Below are 21,726 nucleotides of genomic sequence, written 5' to 3' on the forward strand. Positions count from 1 at the left end.
AGAGAGAGACAAGTAAAAAAGGTAATAATAACAAATTAAATAATTTTATTATTTATTTTTATTTTTTGGTTTTTCGAGGCAGGGTTTCTCTTTCTCTGTGTAGCTTTGGAGCCTGTCCCGACACTCACGAAAAAAGCAAAATTTAAATCTTAGCTTGGCGGAGTATTTGTCCTAGCATTCAGAAAGCAATGGCTTGAGCTCCAGCACCGCTTAAAGCAGGAGTGGCAGGGCGTGCCTGTAGCCCCAAATTCACCAAATGGGGTTAGACAGATGTTCGAACTTTAGGGTTAGGGATTAGTGTAGGTCGGGGTCTCTGGAACGAGGAAGAGCTGCACGGGGATCCGAGACACCGTCGCGGATCTGGTGACAGCTGAGGCTCGAACCACGGAAGGCTGCAGCGGCGTCCACCGCGAGGGGGCAGCAGTTCAGCACAACTCCCGCTTCCGAGCCCCGGAGATAATCTTGGCCTGTGGGGCACTCGTAGTTCCCGCCCCTTGGCGGGTGACGCACTTCCGCGCCGCCGCCACGGGCTATGCGGGTTCGAGTCCCCGCTTCGGCCGCCATGGCGGGCGCGGAAGCGGAGCCCGGGAGTGGCGGCGGCGGCGGCGGCGGGGGTTCGGCTCTTCGCGGCCAGAGCCACAGCGCCGTGCGCGTGGCGCCGCTGGACCCCGAGCAGCTGCGGCGGGTCCTGGAGCAGGTGACTCGGGCGCAGCCACCGCGGGACGCCGGGGCCCCGCGCCCGCTGCCGCCCCAGGTGAGGCGCCGCGGGGGGGGGGGACTCGGGGCGGGCGCGCTCCCTGCAGGCCTGTGTCCGTCGGTCCGCGTGCGCGCGGCGGGCCCCACACAGGGAAAGCGCGTCCCCGCGCCTGCGGGTAGCTCAGCGCACGCGCACTTTTAGGGGGTGGACCCGGGCTTCAGCGAGCGCTGCCGCCGCTCGTTTGCAAACCCCAGCGTCGTACCCTGTCCGGTAAAGTAGCAGATCGGCGCGCCGACGCTCCCGGGACAGCTCCCCAAACTGCAGGCGGAAAAGCACACCCCCTTTACCCGCTGGCGTCGGAAACGGCCAAACACAGCTAGCTCACTGCAGAATGGCCAAAAGGGAGAGCCACTTCCACCAGAGGAATCGGTAGGCGGTGCGGTCCTGCGGTCCTCTGCGTGGGTTTTTTTTTTTTTTTTTTTTTTTTTTTTTGGCTGTGCAGGCTTGCTTCCAGTTGGTTGTCGAGAGTGAACAGTCGGTTCAGGGAATAGTTTAAATAAAAAATAAAGTCTGGACTGCTAGGAGCGGTCTTTGCGGGTCTGCGATCGGAGCCAGCCTAGCGGCCCCAAGTCCATACCTGAGTGGGGGAGTGTGGATGAGGGAAAGGCTGGCTATAGACGATAAAGAAGAGACAGCATAAAGGTCAGGAGGGCAGATCAGCCAATACTGAAATGCCACGAGTTTATTTTTACCTTATCCAAAAAGGGGAACACAGTATCATGCATAAGAAACAAACAGACTTTTCTTCCTCACTTATTCTAAGGGTTCAGTACCCACACCTCGGCTCCAACTTCTTGTTCCCTAGCCTTGAGGTCAGGAGCAGCCACACCTCAGTTCAGGTCTGTCGTTATTTAGAATAAGACAGCAGAAACATCCTTCTGTAGCCATACCTTTGACCTTTAGGTCTTGTGACTTGCTGACTGCTTTGAACTCTGCTGGTGCCAAGATGGAGCGCAGCCATCTTTATGGGCGCCCACAGACGGCTGAACCAGCAGGACGGCCCAGCTTGGCAAAGCACTAGGTGTGTAAAGGCTGCCGAAGCCTGGTAGCCTCACCTTGGTCCTCAGAATCCATGAAAAGTTGGGAGTGGAGAAGCAACTCCACATGGTTGTCCCCCTCACCCCCCCCCCACAATATAATAAACTCTTTAAAGAGCAAGACTGGAGGCGTGTTGCTAGAGTTCGGTAAGGCAGCATGGCTCTTCCTGACAGCACGCTCCTTTTTTTTTTTTTTTTTTTTTAATTATGTGTACAGTGTTCTGCCTGCATGTAAGCCTGCGGGCCAGCAGGGGGCACCAGATCTCATTACAGATGGTTGTGAGCCACCGTGTGGGTGCTGGGAATTGAACTCAGGACCTCTGGAAGAGCAGCCAGTGCTCTTACCACTGAGCCATCTCTGCAGCTCCCTGACGCACTTTTTATTTAGAACAGTGAATGACCCTCTTTGGCCATTGGCTTTCTTGTTTGCAGGAAGGGTGGCTGGCTTTGGTGTGCAAGGTGGTGGGAACAGGTGTCTCCCCACAGGCCCTGGAGTCAGAGTCTGGGTCAGAGTATGGCCCACAAGTCAGTCGTAGAGCCTCCATGAAGGGGCAGTTCCTGTCACAGCCTCTGCCCTGGGCCACACTTTCTCTGAGTGTTGTGGGTGTCAGCAACCACATGATGGCGTTTTGCTTTTTGTTTGTTTCTTGGAAATTAGGGCTCATTTCTCAGGCTGGCTGCAAATTGGATGTGTGGCTGAAGACTTTAAATGCCTCCCACCTTTTGTTTTTTGATAGAGGATTTGTCTGTGTAACTGCCCTGGCTGTCCTGGAACTCGCTCTGTAGACCAGGCTGGCCTCGAACTCATAGAGATCCACCTGCCTCTGCCTCCTGAGTGCTGCATGCCCGACTGACTTTGAATTTCTAATACTTCCTCAACATGCTCCAGATTGCACCACCACACCAGGGCTGTGCAGTGCGGGGGCTGAACTCCAGGTTACTCTGGGGTTAGTTAGACATCACCAGCTGAGCTTTTCCAGCCCCTGAGGAAGCAGCTCAAAAAGGTTAAGTGCCTTTGTCCAGTGTCTCTCAGGCGGCCGTACGCTGGAGCCTGCGTCTTCACCACGCATCTAAATATGGCCACAACTTTGCATTTGATATGACAGCTTTGGGAAGGGTAATAACATAATTTCTGTCAAATAAAAGGAGACTTAGAGTTAGCTTAGTAGAATTGCAGTTGGTAGCTGCTCTATCAGAAATGGTGAGAGCTGAATGTACCTTTGTGGCCTGGGCTGTGGATAACTTTCAGCCTGGCAGACATGCACTTTGCCCTAAGGTGTCTGTGAACTAGCAGGAAGAGAAGTATGACCCAGACGATATCCAACCAAGGTCAAAACCTGCAGATACAAGGAACTGAACACCTTCAGGAAAAGGAGTAGTCTCTGTCTTGAACGCCAGTTGGTGTTGAAAAGGCAGTGTCTGCGCTAGATTGGCAAGGATGGGTTCCGATTGGGAGTTCAGCAGAGGAGAGGCAGGGTACAGGCGCAGTTGGGCCTCGCTGATCACACCCAGGACAGAGGGCCCTGGCTCACCATGAACGCAGTCCCCTGTGGTGGTTTGGGCCTTTGGCCTCCACCTTCCCTGTTCTCAGCCCTACAGGCACACCAGTCCCACCAACACCTGTCAGATTTCCACACTTCGTGGGTTCGCTTGTTTCCCAAAGTGTCTTGCTTGCCTGACAGAATTCATTGCAACCTTCAAGGTACCTTAGAGACATCTCTTCTGGGACAGCCTCTGTTGTGTCACTGTGACATTGTTGTCTGTCTTACCTATCTCTGGAGACTCTTGTCTGCTTTTAGAATGATCAGTGAAACCTTTGACCTGTAGGGACTGAGGAAGGGCCAGGCCAGAGCTTAGCCGATGTCTATAGATGGATGGCAGAGGACTTTACACACTTCTGCTGAAGGAAATAGACAACAGAACAAAGTATCAAATGCTACACTCACTGGCACACTTGGTAAACCCGTCAGGATATCAGATCAATAAATTAGACCAGTTTCTCCAAACAAGGAACAAGGGTGTGTGTGTGTGTGTGTGTGTGTGTGTGTGTGCGCACACGTACGTACGCGCATGCGCGCATTCTTAAGATATCTGGAATATCCTAAGCTTGGAGAAATACCCTGGGTGACTTACAGTGAAGTGAGACACGGTAGTCCTAGAAGATGTGCACATTAAGCTAGGTGTCATTGAGTCACAAGCAGCCCAGGGACCGTGGGCTCATGGGACATCTGCCCCTACTCTACAAACTTCTTCGCATGCTATAATTCTAAAGAGGGTCTGCTGTTTGTAGTGGTGCACCAGGCATGTGAGCAAGGGGGCATTCCAGCTTGACCTGAGTGGTAGTTCTGCCCTGGGCGACACTGTTACCAACCTCCCAGTGGTAGAAGATTGGGTCTGTAGAGGGTGTGCTAGTCTCAAATCATTGGAGCTGCATCCCCAGCCCCTGGAAAAACACAAAATTTGTCACACCTGGGGATGCTACTGGCATCTGGCGGGTCAAGGCAGGGACACCACCCCGTATTCTACAGTGCACAGAATAGCCCTCTACCCCATACCAAGTGACCACCAGTCTTGTGCTGAGGGAATAATCCTATGGCCTGGATGGTGATTGCCTCTGTCTGGAAAGAAAAATGCTAGTTATTTCTGTTCTGCAAGAGCAGGGACCTTTCTCTCCTGCTGCCCTGACCTGCTCCTGGCCTCTTCCTAGTCTGCTTGTTGCTATACACACGGTTGTCTCTCCCAGCGCTCAGTAAACACTTGTTTACTGTCAAAGGGATGCTGTCAAAGGCAACACTTTGCTTTGGTAGGTATCTGGCTGTGACAGACAGTGTTGCCTCAAATCTAGGACATACATCTTTTTGCACAGTTAAGTTTTTTGTTTTTGTTTTTAAATGGAATCCAGAAAGTGAATTACTGGGTCAAAAAACATACACAGTTTTTGTTGAATTAAAAAGAAAAGAAGCCGAAACTGCAACCTTATATCTAGCTGTGCTCCTGGAAAGAAATCTTGGAAAATGCAGTCAGGCTGCAGGAGATGGCCTTGTCTACCGTCTTGATGGTTGATGTTGAGATAATACATAATCTATTGTCATGTAGTTCAGGACAATCCGTGACTTGTGGCAATTCAGCTGCCTTGCCCTCCTGCATGCTGAGGTTACAAGTATGTATGTCAGCACCCCAACTTGGGATGATACTATTTTTAGTTTCTGAGACAGGATCTCACTATGTACCCTTGGCTGACCTTCAATTCACGGAGATCTGCTTGCCTCTGCCTTCAGAATTATGGGATTAAAGATGTGTGCTATTATACTTGGCTAAGATACTGTTCTCTTAAAAACTTCTTATGCGGGGGCTGGAGGGATGGCTTAGAGGTTAAGAGCACTGACTGCTCTTCCAGAGGACCCAGGTTCAGTTCCCAGCACCACATGCGGCGGCTCATAACTCCAGTTCTAGGGCATCCCGTACCCTCACACAAGCACACATGCAGTCAAAACAGCAGTGCACATAAAATACATTGTCACAAATTTCATGCTTGTGGGTGTTCTGCCTGCTACATGTCTGTGGGCCTTAGATACCCTGGGCATGAAGTGACAGTTGTTTGTGAGCTGTCATGTCTTCCTTTGGAAGAGCAGCCAGGGCTCTTAATCTCTGAGCCATCTCTCCAGTCCCCTTTGATACTATTAGAAGCTGTTTTTTTTTTTTTTTTTTTTTTTTAATCTGTCAAGGATGGAGAGATGGCTCCATGATTAAGAATGTCTTTTGCTCTTCCAGAAAACCTAGTTCTGTTCCCAGCACCCACCTTAGCACCTGGAACAACTCCAGCTACAGGGTCTGAGCTGCTCTGGCAGTTTCAGGCGCCTGCACACACACAGCTTACACACACACACACACACACACACAGAGCTTACATTCACACACACACACACACACACACACAGAGCTTACATTCACACACACAACTTACATTCACACACAGACAGAGCTTACATTCACACACACACACACACACACACACACACGGGGCGGGGGTTGCTGTAGAGATGACTCAGTGGTTAAGAGAGGACTGTTTTCTCAGAGGACACAAGTTCGGGTCCCTGCACCCGCTTTAGGTAGCTCACAACTGTCGGGTGGTAGCGGGATGAAGGCAGCACAGTTGTTGGGAATTGTAATGTTTCTTTTCTTTTTGTGTCTAAGCAACTTGAAGCCATTTGTGTCAAGGTGACATCCGGCGACACAAAAAGTAAGGAAGGGCCAATGCCCCCTCTGGCCGCCGTCCAACCTGAAACAGCAAGACCTGGAAGCCAACGACCTGGAAGCTGCCGCCTGAGGCTGTGCGCCCCCAGCCCCCAGCTGCGCATGCGCAGGGTGCAGGCCCTGGGGAGGGCTGGCTCACAGATGTGCTCCCTCGGAGCCTCCCCTCAGCCCCCTGCTCCTCCCGTGCGTGTACAGAAGCCACTGCCAGCCCTTGAGCCAGTCCCCGCAAGGAGAGCCAGGGCCCCTCAGGCTACAAATGGGCAAGGCGTCACCCTGAGCCCTTTGGCAGCCTCTGGGCCTCCCGTCCCATCCAGTTCGGCACACCTGCTCATTTCCAGCTTGCGTACAGCGCATACTGAAAAGCTGAAGAAATCTTTAAAGGTGAAGACACGATCTGGACGCATATCCCGGCCTCCCAAATATAAAGCCAGAGATTATAAATTCATCAAAACGGAGGACTTAGCAGATGGGCACCTGTCAGATTCTGATGACTACTCAGAGTTGAGTGTGGACGAGGAGGAACAGACGGAGAAGGGCGGCCTCTTTGGCACTGAGGGGTGTGCCCTGAGGCCCAAGGCCTTTCGGTGTCAAGCTTGTGAGAAGTCTTACATAGGAAAGGGGGGGCTGGCGAGGCATTTTAAACTCAACCCAGGCCATGGCCAGCCGGAGCCTGAGATGTCGCTGTCACAGAAAGCTAACGGGAGCCTGGCCCTGGGGTGCGTGGGCTCACAGACCAGAGGCCTGCCTTCTCCCGCGCTGTACACACCCGCCACTATCTGCACGGAAGAGGCAGAGGCAGGGTTGGCCTGGCGGATCCCACAGGTAACACTTGTCTGGCGGTGGAGCCCATATCTCTGCACTTTCTCCACCCTTCAATAGACTCTTAAGTGTCACATGGGACTCGGGACCCAGGTCCTGAGGGTCCCACACCCACAGTTGTTAGGCTGATGCTGACCAAGTGGTAGGCGTGATTCTTTTGTCCATGGCCCTCGTGGTGAGGACATTTGGAGGGACATGGCCATGGCTGGTCTGTAATACCACTCACGTGACAGAGGAATGTGGGAAAGGTCAGGTTTGGGCATACTCCATAGCGCTGCCTGCTGAGTGAGGCCTTTCTCCCTGCAGTGGACCGACGGCTACTTTAATGTTTGATTAATTAGTACCCTGGGATCTCGACAGAACGTTTGGGCCCAGGAGAGATGTCCTGGGGCCTGGTGGTAGGGTCCTGGGGCAGCCTTGTGGGGTTAGAAGTGTTAGCATGTCTTTAGCCTTGGTGCCAACTGTACAGCTACCGTTTCTGTAGGCATTGGGCAGTCCTGTGCCAGAGTATCAGTCACATTCACTGTAGCTCTCCTCTTCATCTCCTAGTGGTAAGGACTTCCGCTTCCAGAAAGGTGCTCTGGGCCATCCCCTGGCCCTGTACATTTTGTTTTCTGAGATCCTCCTGCCTCTACCTCCCAGTGCTGGGATTCAAAGCCTGGGCTGCTTCACCCAGCTCCTGTACATTTTTTTTTTGTTTGTTTGTTTTTGTTTTTTGAGAGACAGGGTTTTGTGTTTTTTTGTTTGTTTGTTTGTTTGGTTTTTGTTTTTGTTTTTTGAGAGACAGGGTTTCTCTGTGGCTTTGGAGCCTGGCTCTGGTCTTGAACTCACAGAGATCCACCACCCAGCTCTGTACATTTTCTTAATGAGCCCCCCTAAGTGAGGTGCTGCAGTGAGGCCCAGAGGGGCCTGGATCAAGCCCGAGCCCAGCACTTGTATGTTTAGTTCACAGTGGAGTCAGGCCAAGTCTTTTGGCTTCAAAATCTGCACTGCAGAGCAGGGTGCCAGTGGATATGTACATGGGCCACTTGGTGTGGGTCCTGGGAACCAAGCTCAGGCCTGGTGGCCATGTTTGCTTTTAACCACTGAGCCATCTCTCTAGTCCTAGAAAGCATCGACTTTTGAAAAGCCACTGTGAGCTGGGTAGGGGCACACACCTTTAATCCCTGCACTTGGGAGGCAGAGGCAGGAGGATCTTTGAGTTTGGGACCAGTCTGGTTTCAAAAAAAAAAAAAAAAAAAAAAAAAAAAAGAGAGAGAGAGAGAGCACTCTGTCTCCAGCTGTGTGGGGCCAGGGTGTGCTGGGCAGCAGAAGGTGCCTTCCCTAAATATGAAGGATGATTGAGCTAAAGACAGGGCAGTGGGTGATTGAGCTGAAGACAGGGCAGTGGGTGCTGTGCTTTCTGCTTTACCTCTGTTTGCCTAAAAGCAGGACATAGATTTATGAAGACTAAAGGCACCCTGCCCTTTCTCGACAAGGGAGAGCAGAGGCTAGCCCCAGAAGACAGCTGTAGATTGCTCGTCTGCATGGAGAATATGAACCAGAGTCTCCATTGTTAACAAGCTCTACTAACCAACCTGGACCTGCCAGTTATTTGTCTCTCCCAAGTTACGCGTTTGTTTCTGAGGCAGGGTCTCACTGAGTAGCCCTGGTTGGCTTGGAACTCTCTCTGTTTATCAGGCTGTGTTGGAGCTCCCAGGGATACCTGCTTGGTCTACCTTTGGAGTGCTGGGATTAAACGCATGTGCCACCAGGCCTGGCTTTTTACCTGCTATCTGAGGATGCAGATCCCATGGAACACACAGATGCTGTGAACAGCCATGTGGGTGCTGGGAATTGAACCCAGGTCCTTTGGATGAGTGGCCAGGGCTCTTAACCAGCACTCCAGCCCTTTGGTTTTGTTTTCAGCACATCCCATTGATGCTGTCTAGGAGTGCAGGAACAAGTTCATTTTTTCTGCCAATTAAGCAATAAAAGGCAGGAAAGAAGAGTTTATGGGAAACTTTGGGAGTCCCAGCAGAGCCATCAAATGATGCCTGGGAAGTTGGGGTCCCCTCTTAGGATTCTTGGTCTTATCAATACATGAATTTAAGAACAATACAAAACTTGGCAGTTTACTAGAGTTTAAAAGGAAACCCAGGGCAGGCAACTTGTAAGAGTCAGAGCCGTGTGTAAGGGAGGCCAGAGGAGGGGCAAAGCCATGCTGCATGAGGCGGGGCCCGGAGGGCAGCTACAAGGGGGACGGGAGCTTTAAAAAGCAGTAAGGAAGCCCAGAGCGTGGCTCAGGAAGCTTCAGGTCATACGTAGGCTCTGGACATTACCGGAAAGGAAAAGACAGGAGAGGAGGAGGAAGGCGAAAGAGAAGAAGAAATAATCGCTCCCTTTGAGTTAGGTCTCAGAAAGGGGCAAACCCAGTTGGATCTCACGGTGGGACTGCTCGGGCAGGTGGGGATTCTGGGATTCAGTGAACACATCTTCCTGGCCTTGGTCCCCAGCCAAGGCCCCAACTTACCCTATTACAGTGTTCCCACCTAGTGGCTTCCTTCCTCCTTTTAATTAATTTTATGTGTTACGGATGCTTTGCTTACACGTATGCCTGTGCACCATGTGTCTGCATTGTGTCTGAGGCCAGCAGAGAGCATTGAATCCCAGGGACTGGAGTTACAGGTGGTTTGTGAGCCACCATGTGGGTGCTGGGAATTGAACCCAGTGACTCCTGAGCTGTCCCTCTCTCCCCATGGACTCCATTCTTGTTTATTTTGTTTTGTTGTTTCTCGAGACAGGTCTCACTATGTAACTCTGGCTGTCCCAGAACTCACTATGTAGACCGGGCTGAACTTGAACTCACAGAGATCCTGGCCTCTGCCTCCCAAGTGTTGGGAAAGTTTAGAATGTACCATTATGATTAAAGAGTGTTAACTAAAGAAGAATAGTATAGAAATTCATTGCATTTGACTGGACATTTTTCTGCTTTAAGGTTTCCATAATATAAGGCATGACTTTTCAAAATCTCATTTTGTTTTATTTTTGGGTGTGCACTGCTGTCTAGAATGGTAAGCCTGTTGAAGTTGAAGAGACAGTGGTACCTGAACCAGAAAGTAGAAGTCCCCCGACTCTTCTGGGACCAGAGAAATACCTAGAACCTAAGAGTGGAAGTTGGGCAAGCCAGGCAGAGCCCAGCACAGCCAGCCTCCTGCAGAGTGGAACCGTCCAACCCAACAGCGGCCCTGCTGCCCCTTCGAGGCTGAGCGTCCCCCGGGGAGCTCAGCTCCAGGAGGTAACTCATTTTAATACAGGGTACTGGCAGTCAGCTTGTGTGGGCCAGTATCTAACAACCCCCTACTGCCTTCTCTCTGTTTCTTGTTTGTTTAGGGCAGGGTCACAATGCATAGGCCCCCCCCCACCCCTACCACCCCCCCACCCACCCCCACCCCCCCGCTGGCCTCTTCTTGCTTCCTGAGTGCTGGTGCTACAGGCCAGAGCCAGTACCTCTGGCTCACTGTCAGCTTTCTGAAAAGTAAAACACTGACACCCTAGCCGGGTGTGGCTGGAGCAAAAGGGCAGGAGCGCCAGGCCGAGGCTCAGTGATTAAGACTTGGATTTCTGGAGAGTGATCTTCCCAGAACGCCATTCCCGTGGTGTCAGCAACCTAGGATGACCGACTGTAGAGACTTGAGATGGGACCTTTGGAGTTAGTGGGTGGCATTAGAGTCGGTGCCATCTACAGAGCGGTTCAGTGACGCAGCTCAGCTCCACCTCCTCCCTGGTCCCCGCTAACCCCCCAGCCTCCTTTATTTCACTGTGGACCCCACCCTAACAGATGAGCAGTGGGAACTCCAGGAAAGCAAGCTGCTCGGGGAGGCAGCAGGCAGGGCCAGAACTTGAAGTCCGGGGAGTGAGGCTGGCCCGGACTGCAAAATGGCTGCCATGGGACGCTGTCCCCCGACAGCACCCTCTCTGTCCTGTAGTTGAGTGGCTGCTGTGAACAGGGCCACTCTGATTCATATATGAGAACCCCCTCTCCCCCAAGGAGTTCACATGTATTTTACATGAACTGTGTGCCCATAACATATCAGGCCCTGGTTATACAAACTCAACATAGCTGCCGCTCCGGCAAGTAGCAGGGGAGACAGCCAAGCCCGTCGCTGGCAAAACTGCCAGGTGGGTGTTCTCACTGGCTAACACTAGAGAGGTGACTGAAGTCATGGCAAGGTGACACGTACAAACTGGCTTTCCTGCACACCCATAGAGCTGAAGCCACCGGGTTGCCTTTCCCAAGAGCTTTTGAACGTTCAAGTTAAACTTTAGTGCGTGTGCATGTGTGGCTCTGTGCGTGCTCAGGCTAGAGGCTCATCCCTTCTTGTCTGTCCTCCCTCCCCCTCCTCTCCTCTTCCTTACCTTCCTCTTTCTCGTTTTTGAGATGTAGTTCACTCTGTAGCCCAGGCTGGCCCTGCCAAGCTTTCCTCCCCAAGCCTTCCAAGTGCTGAGATTAATAGGCTAAACCACCACCCTGGCTCAGCCTCTTTCTGCACAGCCCACCCCCACCCACCCCCATCCCTACCTTGGACCTGATAGGCTCTGTCCCTGGCCCCTCCCCATCTCCCTGGTTACAAGTCCTTACCTCCTTCCTTTTCTGGTATGATAGTGTTGCCTTTTGTTGCTGTGGCCCCTGCAGAACCACACCCTCCTCTCTACACCACCACCTGCCTACCCTCCCTCCAGAACCAGGTAATACGATGCTGTAATACTGAGGCAGCGGGCCTCTTTGAGGCTAGACCTTGAGGTTAACCTCGGCAACTCAGCAACACCCCACCTCTAACAGAGCATAATCTCCTTCCATCTGCCACCATGGAAGGAAATCCAGGTCTTGGGCTTCTCCCAGCCTAGCCTGGGCTGATTCCTGCCTGCATGCCTGCCTGCCAATCCCTGGGTGCTGTCTGTAGCTGTGTGGCTCTCTCCTGTGCCCGAGCCCCTGACATAGTTAGCCTCTTCTGGGATGCGCCATGATTGAAGCTAGAACTGACCATGGTGTTCTGTGTTGGACAACAGTGTGCAACTGGGTACAGCTGGAGTCTGGATCTTTCTGCCCAAGTCACACCAGCTCCGGTTAAAGGTGTCTAACTGTGTTTCTGCCCAAGTCACACCAGCTCCAGTTAAAGGTGTCTAACTCTGTTTCTGCAGGTTCTCAAGCTGGGTGGCCGGGAGGAGCTGGTGGAATTGGTTCTGCCTCAGCTGGCTCAGGTGGTGACCCTGTGTGAACTTCTTCTGGTGAAGGTGAGTTAGAGGGTTAGCCTGAGCACACACACCGAGAGTGAGCTGCCTCCCTATTTCCTTTGGAACACACCAGGCCGTTTGGAGTACTTATTTTCCTTCCCCAGGACAGAGCTGGAGAGAGATCTGGTGCCCAGAACCTGTCTGTGTCCCTCCTTTGATTATTTTCACTTTGTGTGGGGAGCAGCAGTGGAAACCATGGTGGCCTTAGGAGGTGGGAATGTGTCCTTAGGAGCCGAAGGTGCCCTTTTGCCAAATGTATGCCCCCTGTGAGGTCACCCTGACCCCGGGGTTTGTGGCCTTCACCTTAAGGGTTTGTTTTCCGGCATCCCACCCCAACCTGGCCTCTCAGAGCTGGGCATGGTGGTGGCATACAGGGGCAGCACTAGGGAGCACTGGCCACCGAGCACTCCTGGGGTGAGGCCCTCAGCTCCCTCCGTCCCCAGGGTTAGCTTATGCTTTTTATTTCCTCGCTTTAAACCCTGCTCATCTTCACCTTCACAAAGGTTGAGAGAAGTCGCGGAGCGAGGCCTTTCTTTCCTGCTGTGTACAAGGAGTTTGAAGAGTTGTACGCCGTGGTGAAGAGGCTGTGTCAGGATTACCTCAGCAGCTCGGGCCTGTGTTCTCAGGAGCCCCTGGAGATAAGCAATGATGAGGTGCCATCTTGAGGGGAAAGCATTGCTCTTAGCCAAGGGAAGGAGTCAGTGAGCAAAGGAGGCTGCTGCTAGTCAGACATCTTCGTATTTACCCTGTTGAGTGAAGTTTCGGTTTTATTAGTATAGTACAGAACACCGAAAATTGGAATAGTTCAAAAAAATTGAGAACACTACCATCCCGTGCCCTGATGTTCAGGGCCAACACCCCATATGCTGATGTTCAGGGCTGTCTCTCTCTCTCTCTCTCTCTCTCTCTCTCTCTCTCTCTCCCCCTCCCCCCTTCCTTCCTTCCTTTCTTTTTAATGTTTACTCTTTTTTATCTGTCTGTTTTTTCGAGTTGAGGCTTCACTGTGTTGTGTAGCTGTGGCTGTTCTGGAACTCACTCTGTAGACCCAGCTGGCCTCAAACTCAAGAGCTCCACCTCTGCCTCCCCAGTGCCGGGATTAAAGGAGTGTGCCACCACTGCAAGCTTCCTTCTTTTTTTTTTTTTTAATTATTAGGTTTATGTAACTGTATGAGTGTTTTGCCTGCATGCATGTTTATGCTCCATATTTGTACCTGGTGCCCAGAGGGCACAAAAGAGGGTGTTGTACCCTTTAAGACGAGAGTTGTAGGTGGTTGTGCACCACCTCGTGGGTGCTGGGAACAGACCCTGGGCTCTTAGCCACAGCAGCAGTTGTCCTTAGTGTGGAATGTTCTCTCTGTGGGCCTGGCTTCCTCTATGCTACAGGGCTAGTGGTTATGTTTGTGGTTGTTCAGACACAATTCTTATTTCAACATCCAGCTACCTTTGACTAGGTTGAGCTCTTTCCACACTTAAGATTGGGGCTAATATGGTTTGTCTTGGTTTGGATAAACTTTGGAACTCAGCTCTAGCTGACTGTGGTGAAGCAAGCCCCTTACCAACCCCGACAGACCTATGCATGCCCCTGGGTCTAACGTAAGTGGAACTTTCTGGCTTTCACACTGCTGCCAAGGATCAACATAGTCTCCTTTCCTAAAACAAACGGTTACACATGTAGAGTGAATGCTCACAAAGGCGTGGGGCCCTGAAAAGGCGGCTCAGCAGTAAGGGCATTTCTTGTTCGCAGAGGACTCGGGTCTATTCCTAGAACTCAGACAACCATCTATAACTCCAGTTCCAGAGAATCTGATGCCCTCTTCTCCATGGGCAACAGGCATGCACACGGTGCACAGACATATATGTGAGCAAAACACTCATACATTTAAAATAAATAAGTCTTGGAAAGAAAAGCAAAGCAAAGCTATGTGGCTCATAGCTGCCTTCCTCGCCACTAACCTGATGGAGCTGCCTGTCTGCAGTGAATGGGTGCTGAGATGATACTGATTTCCACGGCAAGCTACCTGTCTGTGCTGTGGAAGTGTGTCTTAGTCACTCCTCTATCGCTGACATAAAACACCAGGCCAGGTGGTGGAGGAGCATGCCTTTAATCCCCGCACTCAGGAAGTGGAGGGAAGTGGATATCTGAGTTCCAAAGACAGCCAGAGCTACACAGAGAAATCCTGTCTCAAAAAACAGAACAACAAAAATAAGTAAGTTAAAAAGATAAACAAAAGCATTTAATGGGCTTGTGGTTTCAGTGAGTAGAGCCCACGAGGGTGGAGCAAAGGCAGGGGCACCTGGGAGTCAGACAGGACACAGAATGGCATGAATCTTCTGAACCCTCAAGCCCACACCGACTGACACAGCTCCTCCAACAAGGCCACACCTCCAATTCTTCCCGGACAGTTTGTACCAACTGGAAGTAAGCAAACACACGAGCTATGGGGTCATTCTCATTCAGACCACCGAAGTTGCTATGTGCTGGTTTGGGATTTTTTTGTTTATTTGTTTCGGTGGTTGGGCAGCTGTTATTGATCACCATTGTTGGTCTTGAATTTTCGATGTAGACAAGGATGATTGGACTCTAAAAAAATACATATGCTGGGCGTCAGTGGCTCATGCCTTTAATCCCAGCACTCGGGAGGCCAAAGGCAGGCAGATCTCTGTGAGTTCGAGGCCAGCCTGGTCTACAGAGCGAGTTCCAAGACAAGCTCCAAAGCAACACAGAGAAACCCTGTCTGCACAAATTAGGGTTTTGATTGAAATGATAAAGCTCTGTGACCAAAATCTGGGAGGAAAGGTTTTATTAGTTTTATTTCGGCTTGTAACTCTTCCTGCACCACTGAGGAAGTTGGGGCAGGAGCCTGGAGGCTGGACTGATGCGGAGGCCATGGAGGAGTGTTGCTTACTGGCTTGCTCCCCATTGGTTGCTCAGCCTGCGTCCTTAGACCACCCAGGACCACTTTTCCAGTAATCTGGGCTCTCCCACATCAATCCCGAATCAGGAAAATGACCCACAGACTTGCCTACAGGTTAATTCTATGGAGACACTTTCTCAATTAACTTTACCTCTTCATGGGTATGTCTCGGTTTGTGTCACACTGACACAAAAACCAACCAGCACACATATGTCTGTGAACTGTGTGGGTGCCTGGTGCCCAAAGAGGAGGACATCGGGTCTCCTGGGTCTGGGGTTGTATATTGCTGTTACCCTCCCATGCTGGGGTTAAAGGCATGCGCCACCAATGCCCAGCTTCAGCAAATACTCTTAACTATGGAGCCATCTGGTCAGCCTCAACCTTGAACTTCTGATTTTCTTGCCTCTACCTCCTGAGTACTGAGATTCCAGTATTTACCACTATGTCTCGCATATGTGTACTGAGAAGTGAACTCAGCCATGGGAGGTAAGTGCTCTGCCGACCCTGAATAAATATATTCTTAACAAGGCTTTGAACTTTAGTTTTTAAACGATAAAGCCCTGTGCAGATTCTCCATAGATGACAATAGTCGCCCGTGCTGTGATTTATTTCTGTGTTATGCACTTTAGAACAGTGGCTGTGGCTTACTGTTCAGCAGTGCTGCCCTTACCAAGCCCCTCTCTCCATTAGTCGTGTTCGGTTGTCTGTCCTTCCTACTGGTTCTCATTCTGTCTCACACCTAAGGGTGTTCTCTTTATAAAGTCCAGTATAAAGGCTATTAGCTGCCTCTACACCTTTACACTTGTACATAGGCACAAACGTGCGTGTGCGCGCGCGCACACACACACACACACACACACCTGAAACTCAGGAGCGGGAGGAGGGGAGCGTAAGGTGGATGAGGGAGGTAGACCAGGAAGAATTGAAGAGAAGCAGGGTGGGGGTGGGGGTGGGGGTGGAGGGTGCACTCGGGAGGCAGAGGCAGGTGGATCTGTGAGTTGCATTAGCATTCATTAAGGCAGTGACATAAGGCACTGAGGAGAGATTCAGTCCCACCCCCACTTAAAGCAGCACACGGAGAAAGATGGCACCTGACAGCTGGGGTGGGGGGTTGTTATTGGGGGAAAGTGAGTGGGGAAAGGGGGAGGAGAGAGGGGAGACCAGCCTCTGGGGGCAGGAATGGCAGAGGAGACAGAGACAGAGAGAGGGGAAGAGACAGAACAGACAGAGAGGGAGACAGACATGGAAGGGAGAGAGGGGAGAGGGGGAGGGAGGGGGGAGGGAGGATGGGAGGCGGGCAGGGCCCTTTTAAAGGGGACATAGAGAATGTGCACAGGTGTGCTCTTAGTGGCTGCAGCTGAGGGCACATCCTGTCAGGACCCCAAGGGCAGGCCAGCGCAGATGCCTGAATGCCAGCTCCACTGACAGATCCTGTCATCTTTCTCCTTGTTAACTGCACCTCACTGTACAAAGGAGCGTCTTGGGCCTCTACTCAGGTGTAGACAGGAATTAACACACCTGGCACACAGTGCTCTGAGCAGAGTTCATTTCTCCCGTTTCCCTTCAGGTTGCCAGGTCGTTAGGAATCACAGAATTCCTGAGGAAGAAGGAGCCACAGTCAAGCAGCACACCCGCAGGCCCCTGTCTAGAGACAGAGGAGAAGCTGCTGGAAGCCAGTGCACAGAAGAGGGATCGGGGACAGGCTGTGGAGGTGAGTGCTGCTGTGATTGTGTCTGTGAGATCCGGCCTTGTTGGTCACAGCTCCTCAGCCTCTCTAGGCTGCTCCAGGAAAGTGCAGCTGTTTCTGCTCTCAGATAAGGGCGTCTTCTCTCTCCGTAGGCCACAGGGGAGGGGCTGACCTCAGTGAAGAAGGCCCGAACAGCAGCTCTGCCCACAGATGTCCCCGAGTGTCCTGCTGCCATCAGTGGATGTCTGCAGAAGCCTGGGTCCTCATGTGCTCCAGCCACCAGCACGGGTAAATCACATATTTGTGGGTTGTCTCATACCCAGTGAGTGGTCCTTCTGGCAGGCACAGATGCAGCAGGGCCATCACTTTTAGGGGTGGGGCATCCCTTTGACCTGATTTGAGAGAACCCTCTGGTCTCTTGGGTTTTATCCCTACCTTCCAACACTCTTATCATGCCATGCCCATGACCATGTCATGAGGTGTTGGGGTCTCCCAGAGTCCTTTACTGACTTAAGAGCCACTTCATAGTGGCCTCCAGGCTAGTAGACCTAGGCTGCTCTGAGACGTTGGGCAGAGTTGGGTCCCAAGGACACATGTATCTATGGCTTAGCATCTGGGACGTGGCTGCTCTGAACATGTGAGACTTAACATTTGAAAAGAAGACGTTCTCACTTTAGTTCTGGCTATAACCAGATCCTGTCTATTAGATACTTTGAACATACAGCATTGGCAATAGTCTCATGCCTTTGCAAAGACTTACTAGGACTATCTGGTTTCTGGCCTGATGCTAAGGTCTTTAGTGGAAGAGGCCATGCCCATTTTAGAACTCGTGTGCAGCTCTGCCCCAGGGAAAGCAGCTGTGTTCCATGGGAACCCTTACTTTGTCATCTTACAGTTCACTTCCTCCCAGCAAATGGTCCTTCAGCATCATATGTCCTACATTCCTGGGGCCAGGTTTTGTGGGGGGGTTGACTGTGGATCTGTTTTGAAAGGCCTCTTACGCTTGGGCTCCCCTCCGGAAAGGGACCAGTGTCCATTCACGCAGTGAAGTCAGCCCGCTAAACTCTCTTAGAGCATGCAGAATACAAAACCGACCTTTGTGAATAGATACAGAAGCCAATAAAACCGGCTGCCCAGCCCAAGCCTCGAAGAGAATCTGCATTCCTGCAGCCCATCATGGTGAGGGTGTGTGACTGATGTTTTTCTGAACTATTCAGGTTCTGCCCCTGCAGCCACTGAAAACCCTTCTTTCCGCTCTGAAGGAAGCTGTGGGGAGATGGTTCCCGCTAGTGGCAGAAGTGAGCTGCCTGCACGCCAGCAGCTCTCGGTGATGGCATCTGTGGACTTTGAAGCCAGGCATGGCTCTGCAGACCCCACTCTTCCCTGTCAAGGTGTCAGTAGGATGGCTCTTTATTCCCAGGAAGCAGAGCCTAGAGGGCTGTCCCCAGCCCAGTTGTCAGGGTTTTTGGAAGAGAATGTTCCAGAACACTCCGTAGAGCAGAATTCTGGGACCATCCAGAGGAGCACTGGTGTCTGTGGTACCCTACCATCAGGCAGAGGAGTGGAGTCCCTGCTTCTTGGAGAATGGGGACTTGCAGGGGCAGGGGACCTCAGAGAAATGAGCCAACCCCACCTCAGGGGGCAGCAGGGCAGCCATGCCCTGCCTGCAGAGGCTGCAGCCTTTCCACTCCACAGCATCTTGCCTGTGACTGTCCCTCCAGCTGCCTGTGTTTCCAAGACTGTGCCCGAGCCAGGGCCTCATCCCGGGCCTGATGGGTCCTTGTCCACTAATGGGGGTCCCAGTGTTGGAAGCGAAGCTGGGGATGTAAGCCAGTTCCTCTCCAGGATGGAGGCAGATGGCCACAGAGGGCCAGAGACTGTGGCTGCTGTGGAGGAAGCCGTGGCTGCTGTGGAAGGAAGCCATGACTTTTGAAATTTCCGATGTGTGCGAGGAAGTGTTGTCTCAGGGACAGGAACATATTTTTATTCAGACTCCCAATGGTCTTATTTTGCCCAATCCAAGCACTGTGTCTCGGGAAGAGAACACTCTCCCAGTGACCATCACAGGGTTCTCTCTTGAGGTCTGGCCCACCAGAGAGGGTCGCTCTTGAAGCCTTGGAGGCCTTCCACACTGTGGAAGCAGAGCCCTCTCAGTGACCAGGAGTCATGTGAGAGTGTGTGTGTGTGAGTGTGCGCCAGTGTGTGTGATGTGTGTGTAAGTATAGGGTCTTTCTGCCTCCCCTTCCTGAGTTGGTAGGGTGACAGGGATGGCACACCATGCTGGGCAGAACTTTGAACCCATATTGGTATGGATTTTACCCATGGAAGGTCTACTTCAGGCAGCATGTATTTTCCTATGTGAATACCGACACAAAGGAGCCATTTATTTATAAAGAATAATGTCTGTTCTACTATCTCTTTTCCTAAAGAGCTTATTACAATAATGGTACATATGTATATTTGTTGTCTGTTTTTGGAAGCAGGGTTTGGGCAGCCCATGCTGGCTTTGAACTCATGGTCTCCCGGCCTCTGGGGTTACAGGTGTGACCCCTTGCGCACAGCTGAGTAGTTTGCTGGCTATTGCAGTTAATGCCATTACACTCAGTTCCGTATCACGCCACCTCCTTCTCTCCTGGTGACGTCCCTGTACTTCTGCATTCAGTTAGAAAACTTCACAAGCTAGCCACTGGGCAGCATTCTAATGAGAAGTAAAAGAGGAAGTCATTTTTATTTGTTTTCTTAGTGTCCATGGGGATTGAAATTGCCAGCCAAGGCTCCATCACTGAGTTTCATCCTCACTAAGCAGCCCAAGCAGGCTTCAAGTCTGCGGCCTCTTGTGTTAGCATCTCCAGAGCTGCAATGATGCTGTACGGTCTGAGAAGGGTCTCCCAGGTAGCTCTAGCTCTTCTGTAACTCACTATCTAGATCAGTGTGGCTCTGCCCCTGCCTCCCGAGTGCCGGGCATGTGCCACCACTCCTGGCCCCCTTCCATCCTCATACAGATTCCGGGGAAGGAGCTCGGGTTGCCAGACTTGCGTAGCAGGTCCCTTTACCCACTCGCCCACCTGCAGCCTTCCACTCAGGTTGTATGTTCACTTCTTTCTTCCTCTAAGACTGGGTCTCGCTATATAGTTCAGATTGGCCTTGAACTTAGGCTCCTCCTGCCTCTGCTTCTGCAGGGTTGGGATGGCAAGCTCTGTTTACTTGGGTTTTCTCAATGAGGAAGAGGTGTTTGTGAATAGGATGGTTTACTGGGGTCCACAGAAACCTGGAGCTCATGGAAAACTCTGGTTCTTTGATGTCCCAGCTGTAAAGTCCTGCTCCACGCTTCTGTTGTATTGTTTCCATGGTTATATTGTGGGCCAAAGGGAAGGCCGCCTGCCCCCATTACACAAAGAGCATGGGTTCTCAGCTGCTGTCCTCTTAGGAGACCCGGGGCACCGAGAGAATGCTGCAGGGCATAGCTGGGGATCGTGGCTGCTGCTCACCAGGCCCTGCACTCAGGCAAGGCCGCAGATGCCACAGCCCTTGCATCATCCGCAGACACTTCCCTTTTCTCAGTGGGTCTCAGAGCAGGGCTCACAGGGAGAGAAGCAGGCAGGTTTCCCAGCAGGGAGTGGGGGGCATCAGAGCTTCCCCACTGCCTAAGTTATTAGTCTGCATTTGGGGTATGTGGACATTTATTATATTACCTTCAATATTTCTGATTTGCCTGGAATGCTTTATAATAGCAAACTTTTTAAAAAGACAGCACCAGACACCTTTTTTCAAAGTATCCACCATGAATTCATCCTGGGATTCTCTCAGTCCAGGGCAGGCGGGTTCCACGCTTTTGATTTCCTTCTCTGTTAATTTGGCAGGGTTGGGATAGTAGGAGACATCCGTGTCCGTGTGGCTCACTACTGTACTCACCTCGAAGTGCCTTGTTGACTCTGATGTCCTTTTCTGTTCAGACACAGCCCTCTGCAGAGTCAATACTTCCTTTATCTTTAGTTCCTTTATTTCTGCCTGTCCTTGGCAGTATTGATCTTTCCATTAGCTCTCTTGAGCAAATTGCTAGTGGGTGGATGGGGAGCAGATTACCAAGAATAGGATATGCAGAAGTTGGGTATGGTGTGTCCGTGATCCCAGCATTTGGGGCGTTGAGACAGACGTATAGTGATGCTGAAGTCAGCACCAGTTATCCAGCAAAGACCCTATCCCAGGACACTTGAAAGAATTATGAGTGCATGCTACTCTCTAGAAGGGCTGAGTTTGATTCTCGGCATCCATGCTAGACAGCTCACAACTGCTTGTAAAGGATCCAGCCCCAAAGGACCCAACACCCTCTGGCCTTTGCGGGTACCTGCAGCTAGGTGCACATACAGCCACACATATACATAATTAAAAATAAATCTAAAAATCTAATTCCAGGAAACACAAGGTTATACAAAATCTAAAAAAAATTGATGTAGGTGGAGTTTTCCTGTCCAGATCGCCTGCTCCCAAATAACCAAGGCTTAAGATTACTTACAAATGCTTAGCCAATAGCTCAAGCTTGTTACTAATGAGCGCTTAGAGTGTAGCCCTTCCTCCCTCCCTCCCTCCCTCCCTTCCTCTCGCTCCTTCTCCCTCATTTTCTTTTCTTTTCTTTTCTTTTTTTTTTTTTTTTTTTTTTTTTTTTGAGACAGTGTTTCTCTGTAACTTTGGAGTCTGTCCTGGAACTCACTCTGTAGACTAGGCTGGTTTCAAACTCACAGATCCACCTGCCTCTGCCTCCTGAGTGCTGGGATTAAAGGTTCGTACCACTACCCCCGGCCTGCAGCTTAGCCCATTTCTATTAATCTGTGCTGCTCTGAGGCTCATGGCTTTTACCTCTGTCCCATTTTGTGTGTCCTAGTCATCCTCCGCTGGCTCCGCCCTTCCTCATTCCATTTGTCTGTTTGGTTTTCCTGCCTAACTGCACCCTCTTCAGCTATTGGCCAGTCAGCTTGTTTATTAAGC

General features: G+C 51.3%; 1 protein-coding gene across 1 annotated transcript; it reads left to right on the forward strand.

Moving 5' to 3' along the window:
- The first annotated feature begins 562 nt into the window (after nucleotides 1-562).
- Znf839 (zinc finger protein 839) lies at nucleotides 563-19,200 on the forward strand. The gene is given in 10 exon segments (XM_051196629.1): nucleotides 563-754; nucleotides 5,989-6,870; nucleotides 9,917-10,144; nucleotides 12,049-12,141; nucleotides 12,645-12,794; nucleotides 16,624-16,767; nucleotides 16,896-17,031; nucleotides 17,961-18,649; nucleotides 18,651-18,808; nucleotides 18,810-19,200. Coding segments are annotated over 10 exon segments (2,763 nt in total). The 3' UTR covers nucleotides 18,901-19,200.
- Nucleotides 19,201-21,726: the final 2,526 nt, after the last annotated feature.

The sequence above is a fragment of the Phodopus roborovskii genome, unplaced genomic scaffold (assembly GCF_943737965.1).
Source record: "Phodopus roborovskii unplaced genomic scaffold, PHOROB, whole genome shotgun sequence".
In the NCBI taxonomy this organism is placed as follows: domain Eukaryota; kingdom Metazoa; phylum Chordata; class Mammalia; order Rodentia; family Cricetidae; genus Phodopus; species Phodopus roborovskii.